The sequence below is a fragment of the Bos grunniens genome, chromosome 9 (genome assembly GCF_055505025.1).
Source record: "Bos grunniens cultivar Pamir isolate PY7600 chromosome 9, Bosgru_T2T1.0, whole genome shotgun sequence".
Taxonomy (NCBI): domain Eukaryota; kingdom Metazoa; phylum Chordata; class Mammalia; order Artiodactyla; family Bovidae; genus Bos; species Bos grunniens.
Window position 1 is genome coordinate 20,624,157 of NC_141173.1, and position 27,666 is coordinate 20,651,822.

Below are 27,666 nucleotides of genomic sequence, written 5' to 3' on the forward strand. Positions count from 1 at the left end.
ATTTGCATTTTCCTGTTGTCTAATGATGTTGAATGCCTCTTTGTGTTTATTGGCCATTTGGGTATCTTCTCAAGTGTTTGTTCAAGTATCACCAATTTTTCTATTGAGTGTCCTTTATTTTCCTCATTGATTTTTTTGGTCTATATACAGTTCTTTTGTTGGGTACATGTGTTACAAATAACTTCTCCCATAATGTGGTGGAGACTTGATTAAATTTTAAATTATCATGCATTTTAATTTATCAGTCTTTTCCTTTGTGGTGAGTGTTTTCTTTGTCTTTTAACAAATCTTCCTACTCCAAGATCATAAAGATATTTCTATATGTTTTGGAAGGTATCATTTTACCTTTAACATTTAGACTTCTATTCTACTTGAATTTAATATTTATGTATGGTTAAGATGAAGTGGCAGGATTCATGTTTTTCTTCTCCATGTGGATATCTAGTAGACTCCAACAGCATTTATTGAAAAGACCCTTTTTTCCCCTCAGTGAATTGTTATAAGTTAGATGAGTCTGTTTGTGATGTCTGGTTTTTGGGTAGTTCTCTGTTCCATAGTCCTTTTATGACTTTGTGCTAATTCTGTCTTAATTACTGAAGTCAGTCTTCATATCTGTCAGTGCAAATCTTCCAACTTGTTTCTTTGTTACAGACTATTTTAGTTATTCTAAGCCTTTTGGATTTCCATATAAATGTTAGAATCCGTCAGATTCCTTTTTTCTTTTTTTTTTAATGGTATTTTGTTTGAGTCCTAGTGGGACAAGTTGACATCTTAACAAATAAATTTTCTAGTCCTCTAACCTAGCATACCCCTTCATTCATTTAAGTAGTCTTTAAAACATTATTGAAAAAATTATTTTCTGTATAGAGATTTTGCATTTCTTTTGCTAGAAATATACCTAGATATTTGATATTTTTGATAATACAATGATGAGATCTTTAAAAAAAATTATCCTTTGCTTCTTTGTTGCTAGTATATAAAACTACAACTGATTTTTAACTATTGTTCTCGTTTATAGAGACATTGCTAAAATCACTGTTTACATCTAATATTTGCCTATGAGTTCTTTCATGTTGTTTGAAAATATATAACATTTTCTTTCTTCCAATCCTTTTACTTTAATTTCTTTGCTGTGTTGCACTTACAACCTCTAGAATAATGGTGAATAGAAAGAATTGATAAGTAGCATTTTTGTTCATTCCTTAGAGAGACACTTTCACTGTTTTACCCTTGTATAATAACTAGCTTAGAGTCTTAAAGCTGTTTTTTTATCATATATCAAAACAGATTGAGGTTAACAGTTTTTTTGTGACTGGATGTTGAATTTTATGAGATACCTTTTCTGTGTTTATTGAGTCGGTCACGTACTTTTTTTATTATTATGCCAAATTAATTTTCAGTGTTAGGCAAACTTTACATTTAGGAATAAACACAGCTTGGTCATAATTTATTGTACCTTTTGTATATCACTTGCAAATATTTTATTTAGAATTTTTGCATTTGTAATGATAGGGATGGAATAGTGACACTCATAAAACAGTCAATATTGTTGAGTCTGTCTTGTTCAGAGACCCTTAAGATAGTAAATTACAGGCTAACGTAAGGTAAAATTTTTGTTAAAAAAACTAGATCTATGAAAAGTGGTGAACTGGCTTTTATTAGTGAGACTTTATGATATATGTTTTTGGACTTTTGCATATTTATTTCTTTGTTTTCTGGTAAAAAACAAGTATTTAAACTGAGAATAGTCTCTGATAAAGCTCTAGATAACAACCTAGGAAGATGGCTGTTGCAGCTTTGTAAAATTGATTTGCTAAAAGCAAATTGTCAGTAGCTGGGTAAAGCTTATAATTTCTGTTTTTAAGAGCAAAACGCTAATAGAATTTGTAACATGTTCTGTTGTTTAGGTTTAATTTTGTTATTATCCAATATTCTTGCCCATTAATGACAACAATAAATGCAATTGCAGAAACTAAAGAACATCAAGAACTAAAGGTTCCAGAAAGTGAACTGAAACAACGGCAATCAAAGAGAAAGTCTGAATGTGCAAACCAGAATGCTGCTGCATTTTCCAGTCAGTGGCAGATTCCAGAGGTAATCCCCAAAATTGATACAGAGGTAACTTTCTTTTCCACATCAAGTGTAGCATTTTTTATAATGTGATGATCATGTTAAGTGTTTTCTTCTTGTATTCTTTAGTGGAGTAGTTTGCTCAGAAGTATGTGTGTGTGTGTTTTAAATTCACAAAACAATGATCAGTAACAAACTAAACAATAGGTTTAGTTTAGTAACAGTATATATCAAGCTGAATTCTTTTCTGCTTTCAATAGTATTTCTAGATTGCTGGTAGACTGGTGCAGAGGTCAGCAAACTACAGCCTAGGAGCCAAATCTCGTTCCCAGCCTGAATGTAAACAACACTTTTTGGGAACACAGCTATGTCCATTTATTTACTTACTGTCTTTGCCTGTTTTTGAACTATAAAAGCAGAACTAAGTAATTGCAACAGAAACCTCATGGATAAAATAGAAAAATACAGACTAGATAATGTGAATTCATAACAAGTTGAATGATCATTCCCCATGGCTGGGGTCTATTTCAGAAGAAAGGATCTGTTAGAGAGATACATCTGAATATAGTCCTTGGTCATACTCTCCTTACAATTAATTTTTAATTGTAGTCTCACTCAGCAGTTCTCAAATATTTCCATCTTGGGAATCCTCTTTTATATTCTTAATTATTGAAGCCCCTAGAGAACTTTGGTTTATGTAGGCTATGTTGATCTCTTTTTGCTATATTAGAAAGTAAAACCAATAAATTTTTAAAGTATTTGCTAATTTATTAAAAATATGAATAATAAGCAGATTACATGTAAATAATACTGTTATGAAAAAAGTGTTTTGTTTTATTGAGGTATAATATATATTAGTTTTAGGTATATGACATTATGATTTGATATTTGTATATACAGTTGACCCTTGCACAACATGGGTTTGAACTGTGTGGGAACTTATGCATGGATTTTTTTTCAGTACATATGTACATATAGTACTATATGATTTTCTGTTGGTTGACTCTGAGGATGTGGAACAGTGGATACAGAACTCCAACTGTAAAGTAATATGTGAATTTTTGACTTTGTGGGTAGTCAGTGCCCCTAACCTCTGAGCTGTTCAAGAATCAACTATATTGCAAAATGATCACCACAATAAGTCTAGTTAGCATTCATCACCATACCTAATTACACATTTTTTTCTTCAGATGAGAATTTTAAAGATCTACTCACTTAGCAACTTTCAAATGTGCAATACAGTATTATTAATTATAGTCACCACATTGTCCATTACGTTCCAATGACTGATTTATTTTGTAACTGGAAGCTTGTACCTTTGATCCTCTTTATCCATCTCCACTCCTCCCACCCACACCCCTTGGCAAGCCCCAAACTATCTGTGAGCTTGGTCTTTTGCTTTTTCTCCCCTCCAGATTTTACATCTAAGTGATATAATGCAGTATTTGTCTTTCTCTGGCTATTTCACATCTAAGTGATATAATGCAGTATTCACTTTCACTGGCTATTTCACTCAAGATCCATCTGTGTTGTCACAAATGGCAAGATTTCATACCTTTTATGGCTGAATAATAGTCCATTGTATATCTGTACCATATTTTCTTTATCCCCTCAGCCATCAATGAATATTTAGATTGTTTCTGTTTCTTGGCTCTCATAAATACTGCTGCTATGAACATGAGAGTACAGACATCTTTCAAGTTAGTGTTTTCCTTTTCTTTGGATAAATACCTAGAAGTGCTAGGTCATATGGTAGTTCTGTTTTTAATTTTTTGAAGCTCTTCCATACTAGTTTCCACAGTGGCTACACTAATATACATTTTCACCAACCCTGCACAAGACTTCCATTTTTTTCCACATCCTTGGCAACACTTGTTATTTCTTATCTTTATGATAATAGGCATTCTGACAGGTATGGGGTGATACATCATTGTGGTTTTGATTTACATTTCCCTGATGATTGGTGATGTTGAACTTCTTTTCATATCCATTGGATATTTATTTATATGTCTTATATGGAAAAAATATCTAATCAAGTCCTTTTTCCATTTTTAAGTTGTTTTTGTTTTTAATTTTTATTTGATTTTTTGATAATGAGTTCCTTGTGTATTTTGGATATTAACCTCTTAATGGATATGTGGTTTGCAAATATTTTCTCCCATTTCATAGATTGTCTTTTTTATTTCATTGATGGTTTCCTTTGCTGTGCAGCTTTCTAGTTTGATGTAGTCCTATTTATTTATCTTTGTTTTTGTCTTTACATTTGGTGTCTGATCCAAAAATTCATTACCAATACCCGAATTTTCTTCTAGAAGGTTTAATGTTTTAAGGTCTTACATTCAAGTCTTTAATTCATTTTGAGTTAATTTTTGTGTGTAGTGTGAGAAAGTAGTCCAGTTTCATTGTTTTCCAAGTGGCTATCCAGTTTTCTGAAGACCATTGATCTATGTCTGTTTCTTGCAAATATCAGATTGTCTTAAATACTGTAACTTTGTAATACGGTTTGAAATTAGGGAGTGTGGTTCCTCCAGCTTTGTTCTTTTTCAAGATTGCTTTGGGTATTCCAAACTTTTGTGATTCTATACAAATTTTAAGATTGTTCTATTTCTGTGAAAAATGCCATAGGAATTTTGATAGGGATTGCATTGTATCTATAGATTGCTTTGGGTAATATGGTCATTTTAGCAATATTCTTCCAATCAGTGAGCACAAAATATCTTTCCATTTATTTGTGTCTTCAGTTTAAGAAGAAGACATCAGTGTCTTAGTTTTCAGTATACTAGTGTTTCATTTACTTGGTTAAATTTGTTCCTAGGTACTTTATTATTTTTGATGGGATTGTTTTCTTAATTTCCCTTTCTGATAGTTTATTATCAAGGTATAGAAATGTAACAGATTTTTGTATATTGATTTTGTTTCCTGCAACTTTACTGAATTTGTTAATTTTTTCTAACAGGTTCTTTTCTGTGTGTGTGTGTGGCATCTTTAGGGATTTCTGCATATAATATGTCATCTGCAGATAGTGACAGTTTTACTCTTTCCTTTTCAATTCTGATACCTTTTATTTCAGCTTCTTGTCTACTTGCTGTGGCTAGAATTTCCAATACCATTTTAAGTAACAGTGGCAGGAGTGGGCATCCTTGTCTCGTTCCTGATTTCAGAGGGAAAGCTTTCATCTTTTCACTGTTGAGTATGATGTCAGCTGTGCGCTTGTCATACGTGGCTTTGTTATGTTGAGATATGTTTCTTCTGAAAAATAAATATTTTTCAAAACAAACTAATTACAGTGAGGAGAGTGATATTTGTTTTACAGTCTTTACAATTTTTTTTAATGGTTGGCATTAGAGGGCTAGATTTCTTGTATCTGCTTTTGTATCCAGTCTGTTTCACTATCACATGCCTTGGGAAAACTTTATATTAATGAAAGAATGAAAGTGAAAAAGGCAAATAATGTCTTAGTATGATTATGAAAATAGTTTTAACCTCTCAGACTCCCTGCAAGTATCTTGGGGAAACTGGCAAACTTTCTGCTATTTCTGGGTCACTCGTTGAGAACTGTTTATCTAAGTAATGGAGTGGATAATAAATGTTAAATGAGAAGAATCCTGAGAGGTTGAATTATGGACAATCAGCATCTCCTGTATTTTTCTTTTTAAAAGTTATAAACTAATAGAATGGTGAAAGGACTTAAAACTATTTGTCATTAGGGAGATTCAAACTAAAACCACAATGAGGTGCTATTTCACCCACACCAAGATGGCTGTAATTAAAAAGAGACAATAGTAAGTGTTGTTGAAAATGTGGATAAATTGGAACCCTCATACACTGTTGCTGAGGAGCTAAACTGATGCAGTCTCTTGAAAAATGGTATGGCAGTTCCTCAGAATGTGTAGCAAACAGTTACTGTATAATTCAACAATTCTATTCCTAGATATATACTCAAGAAAATATATATCTGCAAAAAAGCTTGTATGTGAATGTTCATAGCAGCATTATTCATAATTGTTAACCCAAATAGCCATCAACTGGTGAGTGAATAAACAAAATGTGGTATTCTGATTTTATTTCATTTTATTATTCAACAGTAAAAACTAGTGAACTTTGGGAAGGTCATGTAAAAACTGCTATATGTAAAATGGATAACCAACAAAGACCTATTGTATAGCACATAGAACTCTGCTCAGTGTTATGTGTCATCCTGGATGGAATGGGAGTTTGGGGGAGAACGGATACATGTATGTATATGACTGAGTCCTTTTGCTGTTCACCTGAAACTACCACAACATTGCTAATCGGCTATACCCCAATGCAAAAATGTTTTTGGTCTTAAAAGAAAAACATTTTTTAAAAAGTAGTGAAGTGTTGATAAATGCTACTACATGGTAAGTGATAGAAACCTGTCACAAAAGGCCATATATTTTGTGATCTCCTTTATAAGAAATGCCTGGGATTGGTAAATCCACAGAGACCAAAAGTAGGCAGGTGGATGCCAGAGTCCAGGAGGAGTAGAGATTGGGGGTAATGGCTAATACAGAATTTCTTCTTAGAATAATGAAAATGTTCTGTAATTTAAATCGTGGTGACGATTGCATACTCATGAATATATTAAAAACCACAGAAGTGTACACTTAGGTGAAAAAGAAAAGACTAGGCAGTTTTTTGTAAAGAATCTGCCTGCAATGCAGGAGACCCCAGTTCAATCCTGGGTTGGGAAGATCCCCTGGAGAAGAGATAGGTTACCCACTCCAGTATTCTTGAGCTTCCGTGGTGGCTCAACTGACAAAGAATCTGCCTACAACGCGGTAGACTTTGGTTCGATCCCTGGGTTGGGAAGATCCCCTGGAGAAGGAAATGGTTACCCACTCCAGTATTCTGGCCTGGAGAATTCCATGGGGTCGCAGAGTAGGACACGACTGAGCTACTTTCTCTTTGCTTCACTTACCTTATAGCTATAAGCTCCCCCTAGCTATGTCCAGACCATTTCTTCCCTTGTAAAAACCCTGTACTTTTCTTTTGGTGGTGTGTGCTGCATGCAAGATTTTAATTCCCTGACCTGGGATCAAGCCTGTGCCCTGTGCAGTGGAAGCGTGGAGTCTTAGCCACTGGGCCACCCGGGGAAGTCCCCAAACCCTACCCTTCTGAGGTGCCTTCTTTTGGGATGTGTTGTCCTGCAATTGCTCATTGTCATTATCTCTGAACATCCTCGTGACTCCCCATCATTCTCTGAAAATATTAGGCTCTGGATCACTTCTTTCAACTTCAACCCAACAACTGTCATTGTTTTTTGTTAGCTTCTGTACCCCTATGTATCACTAGTCCTACACCTGGCCTCCAAATTCATAACTTCTTCCTCTTTCATGCCTACTTTGTTAATTTCACCTTAGCTACCCATTCCTGTGCCCTCAATTCTGATCTCCAAAATCTCAAATGCAAACATCTAAATCTATGGTCTGTGAGTATAACCTTTCCACTTTCGTTACTAAATAATCTTGCTACCACATTTTCTCAATACCATTCTGGCTACTAATCCAAATATGTGTGTGTGTGTAACACACACACATATGCATATATATATATATATACATATATATATACACACATATATATACATATATATGTGTGTGTGTATATGGGATTGGGGGCAGGAGGAGAAGGGGACGCCAGAGGATGAGATGGCTGGATGGCATCACTGACTCGATGGACGTGAGTCTCAGTGAACTCTGGGAGTTGGTGATGGACAGGGAGGCCTGGCGTGCTGTGATTCATGGGGTCGCAAAGGGTCAGACACGACTGAGCAACTGATCTGATCTGATGTGTATATATATATAAGGAAATCTTAAATGGAAAATTTATCTGGGAAAAGAGGTATAGTGGCCAAAAACACAAAAGACTGAAAAGTAGAAAATAGTTTAGATTTATCCATTGTGGATCTCCAGAGTATAATGTGGACCCAGTGGATTGAAATTATAGAAGCTGATTTAATCTAGATATCAGTGAATACTTACTAATAACTAAAGCTGTCCCCAAATTAAAGTAGAGATAGTGAGCAATCAGTTACTAATAGTGTTCAAACAAAATGTGATTTGCAGGAGTTGGCAAGATTTTCTGTAAAACCTTTGTGAGGCAGATGGTCACTGTTGTAGCTTTTGAACTCTGCCATTATTGCATGAAAACAACCACAGGCAATATGTAAACAAATGGGCTTTGCTGTGTTCCAATAAAACTTTATTTATAAAAACAAACAACAGCCCGAATTCAACCTACAGGTTGTACTTTGTCAGTCTCCTTTGTAGCGGATGTTCATTCATCATTGCTTTGGAATTTGTATGAGATAAATTTTGTAAGCTATATGTCTTTTACAAGGGAGAAGAACACTAGATAGGTGTTTGCCATTTCAAACGTTGCTAAATAATTAGTATTTGATCATTTTCCCTCCAAACATAAAAGTAGGGGATGATTCTATTTGTAAAGACTGGTTTTCTGAAGCACAGAACACTTATTAATATCTAGATTATACAAGTCCAATGCTAGTGACAGTAAATATTTAGATCCTGTTTGTTCAACACTGCTGTGTGCCTTCCCTCTAATTGCAATCTCTTTGAGGAAAGTATAACAAGCTTCAAAATTTAGAGTGAAAGAGCTTTTAACTGAAAAGTTATTGAAAGCCTATAATACATACATCTACTTATTTTAGCATATTTTTGTATTTCATATTTTAATTTTCTTTTAGAAGTTTAATATTTGTGAAATTGTTGAACAAGTGACTAATTAAAAAACCCGAAATCATGATGTTTTTTATTTTGGTTTAGCAGAAACAAACCACTTTTGAGCAACCTGCCTTTTCCGTTTCAAAGCAGTCACCACCAATATCAACACCTAAATGGATTGATCCAAAATCTATTTGTAAGACACCCAGCAACAGTGCCTTAGATGATTACATGAGCTGGTAATTCCTTTTGGTTCTTAGCTTGGTATAACATGTGCTTTGGGGCAAACAGATCTGGAGGTGAATCCTGCTCTATTACCTGAAAGACTTTCTAAATTCATGTTATTTTTCTCATCATCAGTTTTTTCATCTGTAAAGGAAGGGAAGGTAGCCACAATATATTTTTAAGGATTGTTATGAAAGTCTCTGTCATTGTAATCTGTACCTACTCTGTGTATATGCTTTTTATATCTATAGGTCTCTAGGCAGTACCTTTAAATAGTTTGAGTATGCAAAAATTCTTGTTAATCAAGCACTGCCACTTGTATATCTCTGTAATTGAGAGACTTTAAAGATTAGCATTCTTACAGTAGATAAAGGGTGGATGCATATTATAGCGAAGGAGGTGTTAATTGGAGTGTGAGAGAGGTTGGTAGCATATCTCACATAGTTCTGGGTTTGTTCAAGATTGGAGTGGCTGCTAGTGAGGAATGAGTGAAGAAGCTGATCAGTGCTGATTGACAGAAGACATAAGGCATGTTGAAAAGCAAATCTATGGCATTTCTAAGAAAGCAAAGAGGGGATATGGCATGTGATATCCTTCAACTAGTGGCTTTATTTTTAATATAGTTTTAATGTCTTAGAGGATAACTGAAGTTCATGTCTTCAGCTTTTCATTTTCACAATGTGATCTTGAATACTAATTAGAACTGGCCTTGGAGTTTTAGAACTGATTCTATTAAATAAGTAAGCTGTTTAATACAATTTTGCTATTTATTACCTCATTTTATTATACTTAGAATACTTTAAAGAATGACTGCTAACTAAAATAGGATATCGTTATTTCTTATCAAGTTATTTATTGTCAACAAATATTTGTAGAATTCCTTTGTGCCAAGCACTATTCTTGGTGTTGAAGATACAATAGTGAATAAGAGAAGCAAAGCACAAATGCAAGCTGAACAGCTTTGTGTTCCAAGGTCAAACTCTCATGTAATTGGCTTTCAGATATTTCTAGTAGGTTGTCATAGAACATTATTATTAAAAAGCACTCATAAAATCAATGATAGACTGAGCTTTGTCTTGGCTAAATTTTGTAAAATAACTCTTAACTGTATTTTTAAATGACATCATATTTATTTTAATAAGGACTTCTCATCTGGGAACAAAAATTACTTTCAGAAAGAATACCCCCAAAGTGAAATTTCTGGTGATGGTGAATCTAAAATAAATATTTCAGATGTATTAGGAAAACTGACTTGGGTTCTATTTGATATAACACATTTATACTCACCACACAAAGTCTGAGTCAGAATCTTGTTTTTATTTTATTTTTAATTTTATTTTATTTTTTAACTTTACAATATTGTATTGATTTTGCCATATATCAAGATGAATCTGCCACAGGTATACACGTGTTCCCCATCCTGAACCCTCCTCCCTCCTCCCTCCCCATACCATCCCTCTGGCACGTCCCAGTGCACCAGCCCCAATCATCCAGTATCGTGCATTGAACCTGGACTGGTGACTCGTTTCATATATGATTTTATACATGTTTCAGTGCCATTCTCCCAAATCTTCCCACCCTCTCCCTCTCCCACAGAGTGAAGTAAGCCAGAAAGAATCTTGTTTTTAAAGCTTAAATGTTTTAAATTTTTAAAAATATATCTTTCCCCAGTTTTAGAACTCCAGTGGTAAAGAATGACTTTCCACCTGCTTGTCAGTTGTCAACACCATATAGCCAACTTGCCTATTTCCAGCAGCAACAGCAGCAAATACCTGTTACTCCACTTCAGAATTTACAGGTTTGATAAGCTTTATTTATGATGGTACATGATACGGTATGATCAAAGATTTTATTTTTGCAGGATTTATTTGTTAAGAACAGTGTTAAAAACTTATTCAATCTTAGTCCCATTAGGCCAAACTGATTTTCTGATAAGGGTGCCTCGTGACTGATAGGTGAGTTACTGAAGAAACTGAAGTATTTTTCATTAACTTGTCCAAAGTATCTAGTCTGAATAGCTAGATAAAATTTCTTTTGTAATCTAGGTGATTTTTCATTCCACACAGCTATTTAAACCAGTTGTTATTGGGCAGCTTCATTTCATCAGCTGATTAATATACAAGTATATATATTAATATATATACAAGTAATATATAAGTTTTTAAGAATATCAGAATAGCAATATGAGATGCTACTAGAATATATTATAAAAAAACCTTTTTTGCTGGTGAGGCGATTGTATTGGCATCTGGAAAGATAACTATTTAGATACTCTTGATATCAATACTAAAATTAATTTTTAATAACTATCTGAGAAGCAGCTTAATATTGGTAGAAAGACTAGGCTTTGGTGAGAGTTTGCTTGGCCTTGACTCTTGGCCTCACTACTTACCAACTATGTGACCTTTTGTAAGTTAATTAAATTCTCTATTTCCTCATCTATAAAATAGGGATAATAAAGCTCTCTATCCCATAGGATGACTGTGAAGATTAACTTAGTTAATATATATGTAACTCTTAGATCAGAAACTGGTGCTTGGTAAAGAATAAAAGTTGGTAGCAATTGTTTAAGAAAAACAGCAAAAAAAAAAAATTAATGAACTCAATAAATCAAGAGATTAAAAAATTAGCTGACAGAAAATAAACCAGTGGTAACCAGGGGCTATAGGAAGAGGAATGGAGGGTTATCTCTAAGGGGTGTAGGGTTTCAGTATGAGATGAGAAGGCCTGGAGATGAATGGAAGTAATGTTGGAACAGCAATGTGACTGTACTCAATGCCACAGATAGGACACTTAAAACGGTTAAGATGGTACATTTTATGGTATGTAAATTTTACTACAATTTAAAAACCAATGGAACAAGTTTAGCTGACAGTAGATTATGCTAAAAGAGGTAATAGTGTTTTGAGGGTTGACTCAACAGTATAGTAAACTACAAAAAAGAGAAAGAGAAAGATAGCCTGGTTTGCCCATCATGTTAATTCAAAGAAAATTCATTGAGGAATTACTCATGTCAGGCCTTGTTTGAGCTGAACTCTGAAAGGCAAGCCAGAGGATCCTTCTAGAGGAGCTTGGTGTCAGGAGGAAACTGAAAAGCCAGAGTGTGACTAGAGTTCACCAAGGGGCAGGGCGATCCTCAGGGTTTTGCTGGGCTCTTTAGGCTTTGCTCCGAGGGAATTAGGAAGCTGTGGAACAAGCTGGAGTTGGGGAGTGAAGCAGTCTTACTTGTATTTTGGAGAAATCTACTTTGATCATGGGTGAGGAGGGTGGACTGAGCAGGTTGTGGGATGTTCTGGGTAGGACACTGAACTTCACACTGGTGTTGAATCAGATATAGGTCAGAGTTACTGTGTTCTAAAAACAGTCAGCAGCTAGAAGGAAAGGATATTGGACCGCTTCCTTTGCTCTCAGAAATTTTCGCAGGAGAGGAAGCTCCAGAAGGAAGAGTAGGGAAGGGCAGTGAAGGGCAACTCAGTGGAAAATAAGGTGTCCATATGTCAAAGCCTAACACTTTCTTATAGAAAACATACTTCATGGCTCAACAGTGTCTTTTCAACCCTAAAAGTTAAAGAAGTTACAGTCCTCTTTTATATCGGGGCTTCCCTGCTGATGGCTTAGCAGGTAAAGAATCTGCCTGCAATGCAGGAGACACAGGAGACCCAGGTTCGATCCCTGGGTTGGGAAGATCCCCTGGAGGAGGAAGTGGCAACCCATTCCAGTATTCCACCTGAGAAGTCCCATGGACAGACGATCCTGGTGGGCTACAGTCCAAAGGTTGCAAAGAGTCGGATATGACCGAGAACGAGCACGGTGTACCAGTTACATTATGTAGGAGAGCACCCGAGAAAGATTCTACCGTTTGGGATCTAAAGCAGGACTTAGTTGAACTGAGGTTCATTTAGACCTTGTTTCAACTTGGTTAGTCAGCTGATTGGGTGGTGTCTGTGTCCAGCTTCCTGCTCAGCTCAGAGTAAGTCCTCATGCTCTCCATCTATTCAGAGCATTTATTGGTCCACAGAGGGCTCTCACTTCAGGGAAGGGAAGGCATGCAAGTTGAATATGGTTCACCAGTTGAGAGTTTGCTGAAGAAGATGCTCGAGTTCAAACTAAGCAATTCATTGAATATTATCCAGCATAAAGGGGACATTGCTGAAATCTGCCTTTGATTGACTCTGGAACACTTAGCACCTTAGCATGCTGCTTCCTTTATAATGTTAGGCTAAATGAGAAAAACGAATATGATAAAGTTGTGTGTTTGTTTATGTATGTAAGTAAAGAGGTTTGTATAAGAGAATAGATGAGAAAGATGAAAAGTGACAGCTTGTGAATTTGTCTGTTGGACATTAAGTGGGGTTTTTTCCCCCTTAAATTTTCTGTTTATGTATGTAAAGTTGAGATAAGTTAGACGAGGAGACTTTGAACCATTGCTTATATATTAATAAATTTATTTCTTTGACTAAAGTATGTATATTGCTTCTGTAAAATATTGAAATGTGACATATCTGATTGCTTAAGATTTCAGATAACTTCAAAATTGGAAATGTTTCACTATATTAAATCCAAGTTAGTTTCTCAGCCATGTTCTATGAATGTTTGAAGCTTTATCTTATTTTAATTATTTAGATTTCAGCATCCTCTTCAACAAATGAATGCATTTCAGTTAAAGGAAAAATATATTCCATATTGAAGCAGATAGGAAGTGGAGGTTCAAGTAAGGTAAGTTTCTTAAATTTTTAAGGAATGAATAAAAATATTTTAAACTTTCCTCTGTTTGTCTGTGTACCTTTTGGGGCCTTTTTTCTTAATTTCTAGGGGCCCATATTTCCCTTGAGCCAAAAAATCCTTATCCCTTTCTCCCCTCCCCTTTCTTTCAATCTCAATTCCGTGTTCTTCCCCTCCAGTGGCCTATGATTCCGTATTTCTTAACATTGACTGGGGGATGGCAAACGACAGCTTTGTGACATCCCCAAAGAATCTTTCTGAAAGTGAGGCTGATGGTGATTAAGTAGTAAGTGAGCTGAGTATGATTCAGCAAGGTTTCTGATTAATGGGTCTTGTTTTGAGTTTTTCTTTTCAAAAAACAGAGTTTAGTAGCAAATGATTCTCTAGAATTGGACTAGATCATTTCTGAAATTTATCTGAGTTCTAAATCCATATGGTTCTAGTTCTCTGGATAAAAGGCATCTCAAAAGAGTTTCCAACTTCAGTACTTCTCATTCTGTTCTGTTCAATCCACTTAAAACAGATTTTTATTTTTACCTTCTTTGCTCTTCAAAACAGTTGTTATCAAAATCACTAGGACTTCCCTGAGATTCCAGTGGTTAAGAGTGCATGTTTCGTTTGACAGAAAACAACAAAATTCTGTAAATCCTTCAATTAAAAAATAAATTTAAAAAAGACAAAAAGTGCATGCTTCTACTTTGGGAGGCTTGGTTTTGATCCTTGGTTGGGGAACTAAGATCCTGCATGCCACACAGTGTGGCCAAAAAAAAAAAAAAAAAAATCACCAATGACCTCCATATTTTTACCAAAACTAATTCTTGCCTTTGATTCTGGGCTACATAGCAAATGGGACAGTTGATCACTTTCCTCACCAAAGCTCTTTTTCCTTCTTGGCCTCTCCGTGTTTCTCTTCTCCAGTGGCTGTTCTGTTTTTCTCATAGCTCTGACCTCAGAAGAGCAAGGCCCCTGAGCTCAGTTGCCTCTTTTCTTCTGTCTCTAAACTCACTCACTCTCTTGGTGCTCTCATCCAGTCTTGTGGTTTTACACACCAGGTATATGCTGACAGTTCCCAAATTTATATTTCCAGCTCAAACTTCTCCCTTGAATTCCAGCGTTGTGTATCCAGTTTGACTGCTCAGCATCTCTTCTTGGGTGTCTCTAGATATTTAAAACTTAATATGCCCCAAGCATAACTCTTGTTTCATAGTCTCCCATTTCAGTAAATGGCAGCTTCTTTCTTCCAATCACCAGGCCTAACACCCTGGGTCATCACTGATTCCGCTTACACTTACACATTCATCCAGCTGATCAGCAGGTTCCACCTCAAAGTCCATCCAGAATCTGACTCTTCCTCACCACCTCCACTGTTGTCCCTTTGGCCAAAGTAGCTTCATCTTTTCACCTGAATTCTTAAAATTGCCTCCTAACTTGTCTCATGGATTCTTGCTCTTCTTGTCTGCTTTAGCGTAAGGGTTTAGTTTCCTCCAGATACCCTCACATCTTTGTTCAGGTATCTTCTAGATCAGGCCTTCCCTTGACTACATTCTAAAACCATCGCTCTTGCCTTCCAGTCCCCAGCACACTGTATTCTCTCCTGCTGTATTTTTCTCCTTAGCTCGTCTAATATGTTCTGTAAGTTACTTACTTGGTTTTGTTTTTTGTGTCCCCTTGCAGTTGAATGTGAGTTCCATCAACATAGGGATGTTTGCTCCATTATCTAGAACGGTGCCTGGAACAGAACAGTGACTGAGGTGTTTGTTAAATGAATAAGCTGACCCTCCTCAGCTGTTTTGCTGTTCTAAGTTGTTATGGATAATACATATGCCATAAACCATATTGAAGTGAAGTTGCTCAGTTGTGTCCGATTCTTTGCCACCCCATGGACTGTAGCCTAACAGGCTCCTCCATTCATGGGATTTTCCAGGCAAGAATACTGGAGTGGGTTGCCATTTCCTTCTCCAGGAGATCTTCCCAACCCAGGGGTTGAACCCGAGTCTCTCATGTTGTAGGCAGACGCTTTACTATCTAAGCCACCAGGGAAGTCCAAACCATATTGGGTTCATTTTCATCTTAACAGTGTTTTGAACATTATTTTCCTTGGAAGATAATGATGATGTAAGCTTACTTAAGTCAAGGGCCAAACGATAAAGTTATGACCAGCCTGTATTTTCTTCGTGCAATTAAATTATTTAATTATCATGATGGCCTTGCCAAATTCAGTATGCCTCAGGGAAAAGAGGGTAACATGCTTTATGAACCTAACACTGTTCATGCTCTGTCTGCTAGAGTTTAGACAGTGACCAACTTAGACTGTATTAAGAACATTTTAGAAGATTCATGGGGCTAGTAGAAATGGTCAAGACATTGACCATTCTAGTTCTTTCATTAACTTTGCATGAAACTGAAAAATTATAACTGACACTATCTCTAACTGGAAGTAAATGCTCCCTAATCCTTTTCATGAGTTATTGCCAGAGCAGGGACATTAGGGGAGGACAAGCACATACATGGAAAAAGCTGATTTAGAAGTTGCACTTGCTCAAAATTTTTGAGATCTCTGTTTTAATATCCTGCAAATCTTTTTTTCTGATATACCTGACAATGGTAATATGTTTTGAATGTCCACTTTATTCTGTCCTAATTGTCTTTAATAATGGTAGCTAATGTTTGCTACACACAAACATGTCATCTCAGCATCCTTCCAGCCCTGTGCAGAAGCTGCTCCTAACATTCTAATTGTATTGAAACAGAATAGTAGATACTCTAAATTCTCTGAGAGGTGTAAGGCTGTTTGTTGTTTAGTTGCTAAGTTGTGTCTGACTCTTGGACCTCATGGACTGTAGCCCCGCAGGCTCCTCTATCCATGAGATTTCCAGGGCCAGAATACTGGAGTGGGTTGCCATCTCCTTCTTCAGGGGCTCTTTCCAGCACAGGGATCGAACTTGCATTTCCTGCATTAGCAAGCAGATTCTTTACAACTGAGCCACCAGGGAAGCCCGTAAGGCTGTTTGCTGCTGCTGCTGCTAAGTCGCTTCAGTCGTGTCCGACTCTGTGTGTTTACCTCATGCCAAATAGCTTTGTGCTGTTTAAAATTGCTTTTCTTTCATTCCTTGCTGTTGTCTGCTGCCTCTTGCCCTATCACTGTTTTATGTTCCTCCCCCTCTAATTTGCTTTCTGAGCAAGTAAACCAACAATACTTTGTTAGAGTTTTGTATTTAAAGTACAGGTAATTGGATGTAGCCGACGACCTGATAGACTCTGCTTTCAGTGTGGTTTCAATGCATGAATCTCATTTACTCTTGGGCTCTTTTCTTATTTCTTGCCACTATTTGCTGGATCAGTTCAGTTCAGTCACTCACTTGTGTCCGACTTTGCAACCCCGTGGACTGCAGCATGCCAGGCCTCCCTGTCCATCACCAATTCCCGGACTTTACTCAAACTCATGTCCATTGAGTTGGTGATGCTATCCAACTATCTCATCCTCTGTCGTCCCCTTCTCCTCCTGCCTTCAATCTTTCCCAGCATCAGGGTCTTTTCCAGTGAGTCAGTTCTTCGCATTAGGTGGCCAAAGTATTGGAGTTTCAGCTTCAGTGTCAGTCCTTCCAATGAACACCCAGGACTGATCTCCTTTAGGATAGACTGGTTGGATCTCCTGGCAGTTCAAGGGACTCACAAGAGTCTTCTCCAACACCACAGTTCAAAAGCATCAATTCTTTGGCGCTCAGCTTTCTTTATAGTTCAATTCTCACATCTATACATGACTACTGGAAAAACCATAGCTTTGACTAGATGGACCTTTGTTGGCAAAGTAATGTCTCTGCTTTTTAATATGCTGTCTAGGTTGGTCATAACTTTTCTTCCAAGCAAGCGTCTTTTAATTTCATGGCTGCAGTCACCATCTGCAGTGATTTTGGAGCCCCAAAATATAGTCTGTCACTGTTTCCCCATCTATTTGGCATGAAGTGATGGGACCAGATGCCATGAGGTTAGTTTTCTGAATGTTGAGTTTTAAGCCAACTTTTTCACTCTCCTCTTTCACTTTCATCAAGAGGCTCTTAGTTCTTCTTTGCTTTCTGCCATAAGGGTGGTGTCACCCGCATATCAGGAGACAGAAATGGCAACCCACCCCAGTATTCTTGCCTAGAGAATACTGTGGACAGGGGAGCCTGATGGGCTGCTGTCCATGGGGTTGCACAGAGTCAGACACGGCTGAAGTGACTTAGTATGCAGGCATGCATTGGAGAAGGAAATGGCAACCCACTCCAGTATTTTTGCCTAGAGAATACCGTGGACAGAGGAGCCTGGTTGGCTGCCGTCTATGGGGTCTCACAGAGTTGGACATGACTGAAGCGACGTAGCAGCAGCAGCATCTGCATATCTGAGGTTATTGATATTTCTCCCAGCAATCTTGATTCCAGCTTGTGCTTTATCCAGCTAAGCATTTCTCATGATGTACTCTGCATATAAGTTAAATAAGCAGGGTGACAATATACAGCCTTGACGTACTCCTTTCCTGATTTTGGAACCAGTCTTTTGTTCCATGTCCAGTTCTAACTGTTGCAGATAGTCAAGGTTACTTGGCTTTTAAATAAATGATGTTTTCTTTAATGTTAAAAGAGGTAAGTTAATATTTCTTGCTTACACTGGCATTCTGTATCTGAGTTTATACATTTTAGAAGCCCCATCCCATTGCACATTTGCTGAAAGTTAGACACATTACCAGTATTTTTCCAAATGTATTAATATTATCTGCCTAATAAGCATTGATTAGAAATTGACTGTCATTATAGCCAGAACAGTTTGGCCTGGACCTCACCATAGCAACATCTTGTTACTGTCAACTTGATTTTAAAAATTGAAACTCAATCTACTTTTCACAACCAAATACACTGATAGCTTACAATTAGCACTTATTTTTAATATTGTTTACCACATGGATGAAATTGTCAACTCCAGTCATAGTGGAATCAACACCATCTGTGAAATGAATTACTTTTGATCCCCTTATTCAGCCCTTAGTGTTCCTTGGCATTTTTTAATGTCTTTTTCTTCAGATTATTTCCCTGGTTATGATATCTAACAGTGTTATGAATGTATATGAAATTTAAATTACCTTATATGTTGATAGATGTTTTATTAGATTTATGCATTGGAGTCATTGAATACCCATTGTCATAAGTAGATGAAAATGTACTGTTACTCTCCTAACATTTTTTTTCCCTTCTATACTCAGAATAAGGCCAAACATTTTTTTTTTCCTTTTTTTTTTAATTTTATTTTTAAACTTTACAAATTGTATTAGTTTTGCCAAATATCAAAATGAATCCGCCACAGGTATACATGTGTTCCCCATCCTGAACCCTCCTCCCTCCTCCCTCCCCATACCATCCCTCTGGGTCATCCCAGTGCACTAGTCCCAAGCATCCAGTATCGTGCATCGAACCTGGACTGGCAACTCGTTTCATACATGATATTATACATGTTTCAATGCCATTCTCCCAAATCTTCCCACCCTCTCCCTCTGCAACAGAGTCCATAAGACTGTTCTATACATCAGTGTCTCTTTTGCTGTCTCGTACACAGGGTTATTGTTAGCATCTTTCTAAATTCCATATATATGCATTAGTATACTGTATTGGTGTTTTTCTTTCTGGCTTACTTCACTCTGTATAATAGGCTCCAGTTTCATCCACCTCATTAGAACTGATTCAAATGTATTCTTTTTAATGGCTGAGTAATACTCCATTGTGTATATGTACCACAGCTTTCTTATCCATTCATCTGCTGATGGACATCTAGGTTGCTTCCATGTCCTAGCTATTATAAACAGTGCTGTGATGAACATTGGGGTACACGTGTCTCTTTCCCTTCTGGTTTCCTCAGTGTGTATGCCCAGCAGTGGGATTGCTGGATCATAAGGCAGTTCTAGTTCCAGTTTTTTAAGGAATCTCCACACTGTTCTCCATAGTGGCTGTACTAGTTTGCATTCCCACCAACAGTGTGAGAGGGTTCCCTTTTTTCCACACCCTCTCCAACATTTATTGCTTGTAGACTTTTGGATCGCAGCCATTCTGACTGGTGTGAAATGGTACCTCATAGTGGTTTTGATTTGCATTTCTCTGATAATGAGTGATGTTGAGCATCTTTTCATGTGTTTGTTAGCCATCTGTATGTCTTTGGAGAAATGTCTATTTAGTTCTTTGGCCCATTTTTTGATTGGGTCATTTATTTTTCTGGAGTTGAGCTGTAGGAGTTGCTTGTATATTTTTGAGATTAGTTGTTTGTCAGTTGCTTCATTGGCTATTATTTTCTCCCATTCTGAAGGCTGCCTTTTCACCTTGCTAATAGTTTCCTTTGATGTGCAGAAGCTTTTAAGTTTAATTAGGTCCCATTTGTTTATTTTTGCTTTTATTTCCAATATTCTGGGAGGTGGGTCATAGAGGATCCTGCTGTGATGTATGTCGGAGAGTGTTTTGCCTATGTTCTCCTCTAGGAGTTTTATAGTTTCTGGTCTTACATTTAGATCTTTAATCCATTTTGAGTTTATTTTTGCGTATGGTGTTAGAAAGTGTTCTAGTTTCATTCTTTTACAAGTGGTTGACCAGATTTCCCAGCACCACTTGTTAAAGAGATTGTCTTTAATCCATTGTATATTCTTGCCTCCTTTGTCAAAGATAAGGTGTCCATATGTACGTGGATTTATCTCTGGGCTTTCTATTTTGTTCCATTGATCTATATTTCTGTCTTTGTGCCAGTACCATACTGTCTTGATGACTGTGGCTTTGTAGTAGAGCCTGAAGTCAGGTAGGTTGATTCCTCCAGTTCCATTCTTCTTTCTCAAGATAGCTTTGGCTATTCGAGGTTTTTTGTATTTCCATACAAATTGTGAAATTATTTGTTCTAGCCCTGTGAAGAATACCGTTGGTAGCTTGATAGGGATAGCATTGAATCTATAAATTGCTTTGGGTAGTATACTCATTTTCACTGTATTGATGCTTCCAATCCATGAACATGGTATATTTCTCCATCTATTAGTGTCCTCTTTGATTTCTTTCACCAGTGTTTTATAGTTTTCTATGTATAGGTCTTTAGTTTCTCTAGGTAGATATATTCCTAAGTATTTTATTCTTTCCGTTGCAATGGTGAATGGAATTGTTTCCTTAATTTCTCTTTCAGTTTTCTCATTATTAGTGTATAGGAATGCAAGGGATTTCTGTGTGTTGATTTTGTATCCTGCAACTTTACTATAATCATTGATTAGTTCTAGTAATTTTCTGGTGGAGTCTTTAGGGTTTTCTATGTAGAAGATCATGTCATCTGCAAACAGTGAGAGTTTTACTTCTTCTTTTCCAATTTGGATTCCTTTTATTTCTTTTTCTGCTCTGATTGCTGTGGCCAAAACTTCCAAAACTATGTTGAATAGTAATGGTGAAAGTGGGCACCCTTGTCTTGTTCCTGACTTTAGAGGGAATGCTTTCAATTTTTCACCATTGAGGATAATGTTTGCTGTGGGTTTGTCATAAATAGCTTTTATTATGTTGAGGTATGTTCCTTCTATTCCTGCTTTCTGGAGAGTTTTTATCATAAATAGATGTTGAATTTTGTCAAAGGCTTTCTCTGCATCTATTGAGATAATCATATGGTTTTTATTTTTCAATTTGTTAATATGGTGTATTACATTGATTGATTTGCGGATATTGAAGAATCCTTGCATCCCTGGGATAAAGCCCACTTGGTCATGGTGTATGATCTTTTTAATGTGTTGTTGGGTTCTGATTGCTAGAATTTTATTAAAGATTTTTGCATCTATGTTCATCAGTGATATTGAAGGCCAAACATTTTAAATTATTTACATCAATAATCCTTATGTGTCTGTCTAATAAATGTAGAAGTATTGTGAGAATATATAAATAATGTATTCTAAACTTTTTCCTTTGTTTTACTGTATAGGTATTTCAGGTATTGAATGAAAAGAAACAAATACATGCTATAAAGTATGTGAACTTAGAAGAAGCAGATAGCCAAACAGTTGAGAGTTACCGGAATGAAATTGCTTACCTGAATAAACTACAACAACATAGTGATAAGATCATCCGACTTTATGATTAGTAAGAATTTTTCAGTTTAAAAGAAAACTTTTTTTTTTTTTTTTGCTTTAATTCTTATGATAAACACTTAAATCTTGGTAGTATAATCTAACCATTTATTGTTTTGTTTTCGTTTATTTTAATGGCAGTGAAATCACAGATCAGTACATCTACATGGTAATGGAGTGTGGAAATATTGATCTGAATACTTGGCTTAAAAAGAAAAAATCCATCAGTCCATGGGAACGGAAGAGTTACTGGAAAAATATGTTGGAGGCAGTTTACACAATTCATCAACATGGTATTTTAAAATCTCTTCATTATAATGTTAAAATATTCATTAGTAGTGCCATCTTAGAGAAAGACACTTATAATTTTAAGGTATTGGTTATTGGCAGCTTTAGGCTAAATAAACTAAATATTTGGCAGTTTAATGAAGATGAAGAGACAAAACCATTTCTTTAAAATACTGTTAACAAAAGAATACAGGGCATGAACTCAAATCCCCACGTTCATGAAGCATCCATAACACAAAATGTTTCATTATCAGTAATAACATAGTCCCTAGTCCTGGGTCTCCAAATATTTGAATCGCAGCAGATCTGAGACTAAGGTTCAGGCATTCTAAAAATGTTAAATGTTTATTTTACTCATTCTAGTTGTTTTGTATTATGCACCTTGTATGAGAGTTTTTTTTTTTTAACTACTAGCTCTACATTCTGGGTTGGCTTTTTACTTGGTCTTGGTTCTTTTTTGTTTGTTTATTTTGCTTTTTTGTTTTATTTAAAACTCTTTAATTCTATCATGGCCTTATATACTGTACAGAGCAATTGTCTCTTGTTTTTGCATCCCAGCCTCTCCCTGCAACCCCTAATCTATTTCTCCTTCCTCATAGAATCCTGAATTTCCTTCCAACTTTTCAACAGTTTGGACTTGGTTCTTTTTAGTGGTTCTTTGCCTTTTCCTTATTTTAAATAACTGATAATATAGGTAATTGTAAACTATCTCCTTATGTCTCTCTTCCTATAAGTTAGAAGATAATTCACCAGTGATCAAGATCAGGCTTAGGGGTGGGTATGTGAGGGGCAATAGAGTCCTACCACATGGCAGCATCATTTACAGTACTGTCTTGTGGTCAGAGAAGCACAGTGGTTGTTAAGAGCATAAACTCTGAAGTCAGACTGCCTGGTTCAACTCATGACTCTGTTCCTTAGGCTGTGTAGCCTTGAACAGATTGCTTAAACTCTACCTTAGCTTCTGCAACTAAAAAGAGGATAATAATAGTACTTGCCTCAGCATTGGTATGAGGGTTGAATGGTTCAATACAAGCTGCAAACTTAAAATAGTGCCTAGCGTGTAGCAATTTGCTGTATGTTCACAGAGTATATTAAAAATGAATATTTAATTTGACTAAAGAAACCAACTCATGAGTAGACTGTGCAATATCTTTGTACTTAGAATGTTTGACATTGTCTGATATTATACTGTATTTAATTTGAAGGTATTGTTCACAGTGATCTGAAACCTGCTAACTTTCTGATAGTTGATGGAATGCTAAAGCTAATCGATTTTGGAATCGCAAACCAAATGCAACCAGATACAACAAGTATTGTTAAAGACTCTCAGGTAATTAATGGCTGGTTACTACACAGTAGAGTTCAATTCCTTTTCATCTTTGAAGTATTAATTTGCTAATGAGGATTTTATTTTTCCCTACTTCATTTTTCAAAGGATTTGAAAACTTTTTTTATAAGAATAAATATTATAACCATAAAAAATAAATCAGTCACACAGTTAATACAATTTAGTATAGAAAGTCAAGTCCCAGTAGACATATATCCAGCAATTTTGAATGATTTTCATATAGCTGAGGTAGAGAAGCAGTAATACCTGCCTTGAAATCATTTTGGTTATCTAAAATTCACCTAAAACTTTGTCTCAGTTTCCTGGTAGCAGCCAAAGAGAATTGCAGTTTTATGTTTTTCATTGTCCTTTATGAGGTAAGATTATTTCATTCTTCCAGAGAAGTAAAGCTTTCCCTATCATTTACATTTGAAAAAAATTATTAAGTGGGCCATGATATTGGAAACAACATAACAAATATTGTACTCAACCACATTTTTATAATAAGATATGCAACAGCAATCTTAATAAACTTGTTCCCATAAAAACCAAGGTGATGACAATCAAAGAATGACTAAAAATAATCCTGCTTACAGCCAGGACAGTGTGCTCCATGTATGCAGATCTCTGATGTGGATCTGCCTTAATCCTAGGAATAAAACTGGATTTTTTTTTTTAGGAGTAGCTGGGCAGCATGCCCTTCAAACAGTTCTGTTTGACAGTTACTTCTTTTTATATCAAAAATACAGCTGAAATTTAGTTGTAAATCAGTTTGATGATAACTTCTATGGCAAGACTCTAAAGTATAGGCATTCATTATTTGAAAGCAGAATCATTTTAGAATAAAACAAATACAGTGTAAGGTTGGCATAATCCTGCTGCGGAAACTCTTGCATGATGTAGACACCCATCCTGTCTCTATTTGGACGGGGGCCTAGGGAATACTTAGAGACAAACTGGATTTTTGGTTGATTGGTTGGTGGTTTATATTGAAAAGTGTTCTGGGTCTATTCCAGCACAGAAATGAGTGACGAATCAATTCCTTCAAAGTTTATGGCCATTAATAAATTTTATCCTGTGAAATGTTATGGTCTCTGCCTACCATAATCATAGAAATAGCTCAGCATTCTGAAAGGAGTTAATTTTTTGCTTATGAATCTAATTTATTTTGCTGGAAATGTGAAGAAATTTGTTTTAATATTTTTGTCAGTTATTTGAGTTTCACAAATATATTACTGAAATCTGTAATTATTCAAGTTGTCAAGAATTTGGCATTCATGTTTTTAAAAATAGCAGACTGAAGTATTTTCATTGATTTCCGTGTTTTCTGTGATTTGGCAAGTAGGTTGGGACGGTTAATTATATGCCACCAGAAGCAATCAAAGATATGTCTTCAAGAGAAAATGGGAAGTCCAAATCGAAGGTACTTTAAGATTATTTATATCCCATTTATTTTGCACAAACAGGAAATGGGCTAGTCTCTGACTAAATTAACAGATAACTGAAATTTTATTTCTTTAAGTTCTAAAATTAAGCCATTATAGAGACCTTGCCTTATTAAGCAGACTGTCCTGGGATTCAATTTTACCCTTCTTTATTGATTTGAGATTGCTCTTTTAATATTGTGCTTTTAATGTGGTGATGCCTTACAATGTGCTCCTATAAGAAATGCATATTGGATATGTTTTTAGTTTTAAAAATAAGACTAAATTCTGATATGGACATCTTAATTAACACTGAACTTATAACCTTAGAAGTCTTTTTTGTTTCCTCTCTGACTCTTAACGTTTTATTTCTTACCGTTTCTTCATTTGTAAATTTTACATTTCCAAGTACAACTCTAGCAGGTAATTTTTCCATGTACTTTCCCACTTGCCTTATTTTGCTACCACTGTGAGCGCTCATGCTAGTCTCACTGGTGCCCTTTGTTGAGTCAGCTTTGCCTGCCATGGTGCCTCTGGCTCCAGACTCATCCTTTTTCCCCTATAGCAGTGTAGTCTAACGGATGCAAGCATACATCGCTGTGCAGTCCCTGTGTTCAAGTTACAGATCTACCTCATTATCAACTGTCTTTGTGACCTGACTTGCCTGTTTCTTGGTCTGTCAGTTAGGCTTCCGAATAGTACCTATTTTAAAAGTAATTGAGGATTAAATGAGAAAGAATATAAAGCATTTAGTACATTGTCCAGCTGAAAACAGTTGCTTAATAAATATGCTTTCACTTGCTAAATTATATTTTCCTCCCTAGAAAATTGTGGCTTCTACATATCTTTGCAAATAACTGACATATAATTATGCCTAACAGCTTCTCTTATAAAAATTCTTCTTAAATCTCTTTAGCTTCTCCTTTTCTTTTAACACATAGATTTGTCTGCTGTCTTTTCTTGATTAGACTTGCCATAGTTTTGTTAATTTTCAAGAGCTGGGTCTTGGGTAGAGGTGGGAGGGAGGCCCTAGAGGGAGAGCATCTATGTATACTTATAGCTGATTCATATTGTTGTACAGCAGAAACTAACACAGCATTGTAATCTTCCAATTAAAAATAAATTAAAAAAATAAAGAACCAGGTCTAGATTTCACTTATTATATTTTCATTTGCTAATTAATTTCTGCTTTTGTCTTTGTCATTTGTATTCCCTTTAGGTTTTTTTCCCTTTGCTTCTGCATTTAAATAATTGCTATTTTAATTTTAGTAGTCTTCTGTATAAAGTTTTACTCAAGTAAAACTTTGAGTTTTACTGTTGCTGCTACTGTTACTGTAGCGTTTCTTATTTTCACAAATTTCCAAAATTCCCGATTTCAGGTTTAAATTTTTCTTTCTTTATTTTTTTTTCTTTAAAATAAAATTGGGTTTGAGCTGCATGTAATGTTCAGATCTTTTTCAGTTGTCAACTCAATACTTTAATATGTAATAATGGGAAATATCAATTCCATTGTATCACCTGCTCTGCAGTGGCCTTAGGGATTCTGAATAGAAGATAAATTTTTATCCCAACATGTAAGCTCATTGTTGCTAAAGAAGAGCTCAGGGCCCCTCCCAGTCTAGCTCTGTTCTGAAATTGCTTTCCAGTGAGCAGCTAATGGCCACTTGGGGCTTCTGTTCTGAGGTCTGTCGGGCACATTGATTACTTCTCTCTGCGTCAAATGCCTCTACCATGCAGGACTTGTGGCTGTTGGTGATTTGTCTCCATTTACATTCTGGTTTTATTGTAAATATTTTCCTTATGTTTATGGTTTTGCTACCAGGCAGCTCTGTCTAACTTATCTGGGGATTTGGAGAGTTTGAAAAACTATGCTGCCATAACACTGCTATTTTCCTTGAATCTGAAATTATTTTTAGTTTGTGATTTAGGTTTAGAAATGGACTTAAATTTCCAAGTGATTAAATTAGAGGAAAAGATTATTTATTATTATTATCAGTTGTCTTTGTGTTCAGATAACGGAATCTATTTTCTTGCTCATGTTCTGAAGGGCATGTTAAAATTTGCCCCCACTTCAAAGAATTTAATATAGTTGCTTAATATAGTTCTATTAAATGTGGTTTCAGTGCATAAAAATTCATAACATCTCTTAGTTGATTATACCTTTTATCACAGTGAAATGACCTTCTTCTGTTAGGAGCATTTTGCTGTGTTCTCTTTTTCTAAATATTAATATTGTTGTCTCTTCTTTTTCTTTTTTGTATTTGGTTATATGTGTCCATTTTTTTCCCCCTCCAGCTTTCTGTGTCATTTGGTTTAGATTAATCCTTTGTATAGAACATATGGTTACTTTTGTTATACTGTATATTGAGTATGTATCTTTTAAAAGAGGAGTTTAGCCATTCTCATTTACTATACTCACTGCTGTGCTTGGTCTTAATCATGTTTTTTTAAAGTCAAAAGTAGAATTATGTTGTAATATTGCATTACTTCTAATGAGGTAATTTAATACAAAGAACATTTAATAATTAATATTTACTGAGAACCAGAAACTATTCTCTATGTTTACCCATATCTCATGATTATTTAATGTCCATGACAGTGTCCTTTTATTATTTCTGTTTTGGAAGTGAGGAAACAGATAAGGAGAGCTACCAGCTAGTACTAAGGCAGGGACTCAAGCCCAGCCCAGCCCAGCCCAGCCCAGTCTGGCTCTATAGTTTATGTTCTTAGTTTTAGGGTAGCTCAGCTTAACCTTTTTTAAAATCTATACATAGTTACATATTATGAATTTATTTAAAACCATATTTT

General features: G+C 35.8%; 1 protein-coding gene across 18 annotated transcripts in view; it reads left to right on the forward strand.

The window, feature by feature from the left end:
* Window positions 1–27,666, forward strand: part of TTK (TTK protein kinase) — a 74,052-nt gene that overhangs the window by 11,892 nt on the left and 34,494 nt on the right. For 6 of the 18 annotated variants that reach the window (XR_015132299.1, XM_086316282.1, XM_086316291.1 and 3 more), the window contains exons 11-18: window positions 1,970–2,118; window positions 8,880–9,016; window positions 10,674–10,800; window positions 13,626–13,718; window positions 21,675–21,832; window positions 21,961–22,112; window positions 23,313–23,437; window positions 24,780–24,857. Coding sequence is in view for 17 of the 18 variants with exons in the window: in XM_086316282.1 (XP_086172408.1) it covers window positions 1,970–2,118; window positions 8,880–9,016; window positions 10,674–10,800; window positions 13,626–13,718; window positions 21,675–21,832; window positions 21,961–22,112; window positions 23,313–23,437; window positions 24,780–24,857 (1,019 nt within the window). In the remaining variant the exon portion in view is untranslated. The remainder of the gene's footprint in view (window positions 1–1,969; window positions 2,119–8,879; window positions 9,017–10,673; window positions 10,801–13,625; window positions 13,719–21,674; window positions 21,833–21,960; window positions 22,113–23,312; window positions 23,438–24,779; window positions 24,858–27,666) is intronic. The other 12 variants (XM_086316289.1, XM_086316290.1, XM_086316287.1 and 9 more) reach the window with 3 other exon arrangements.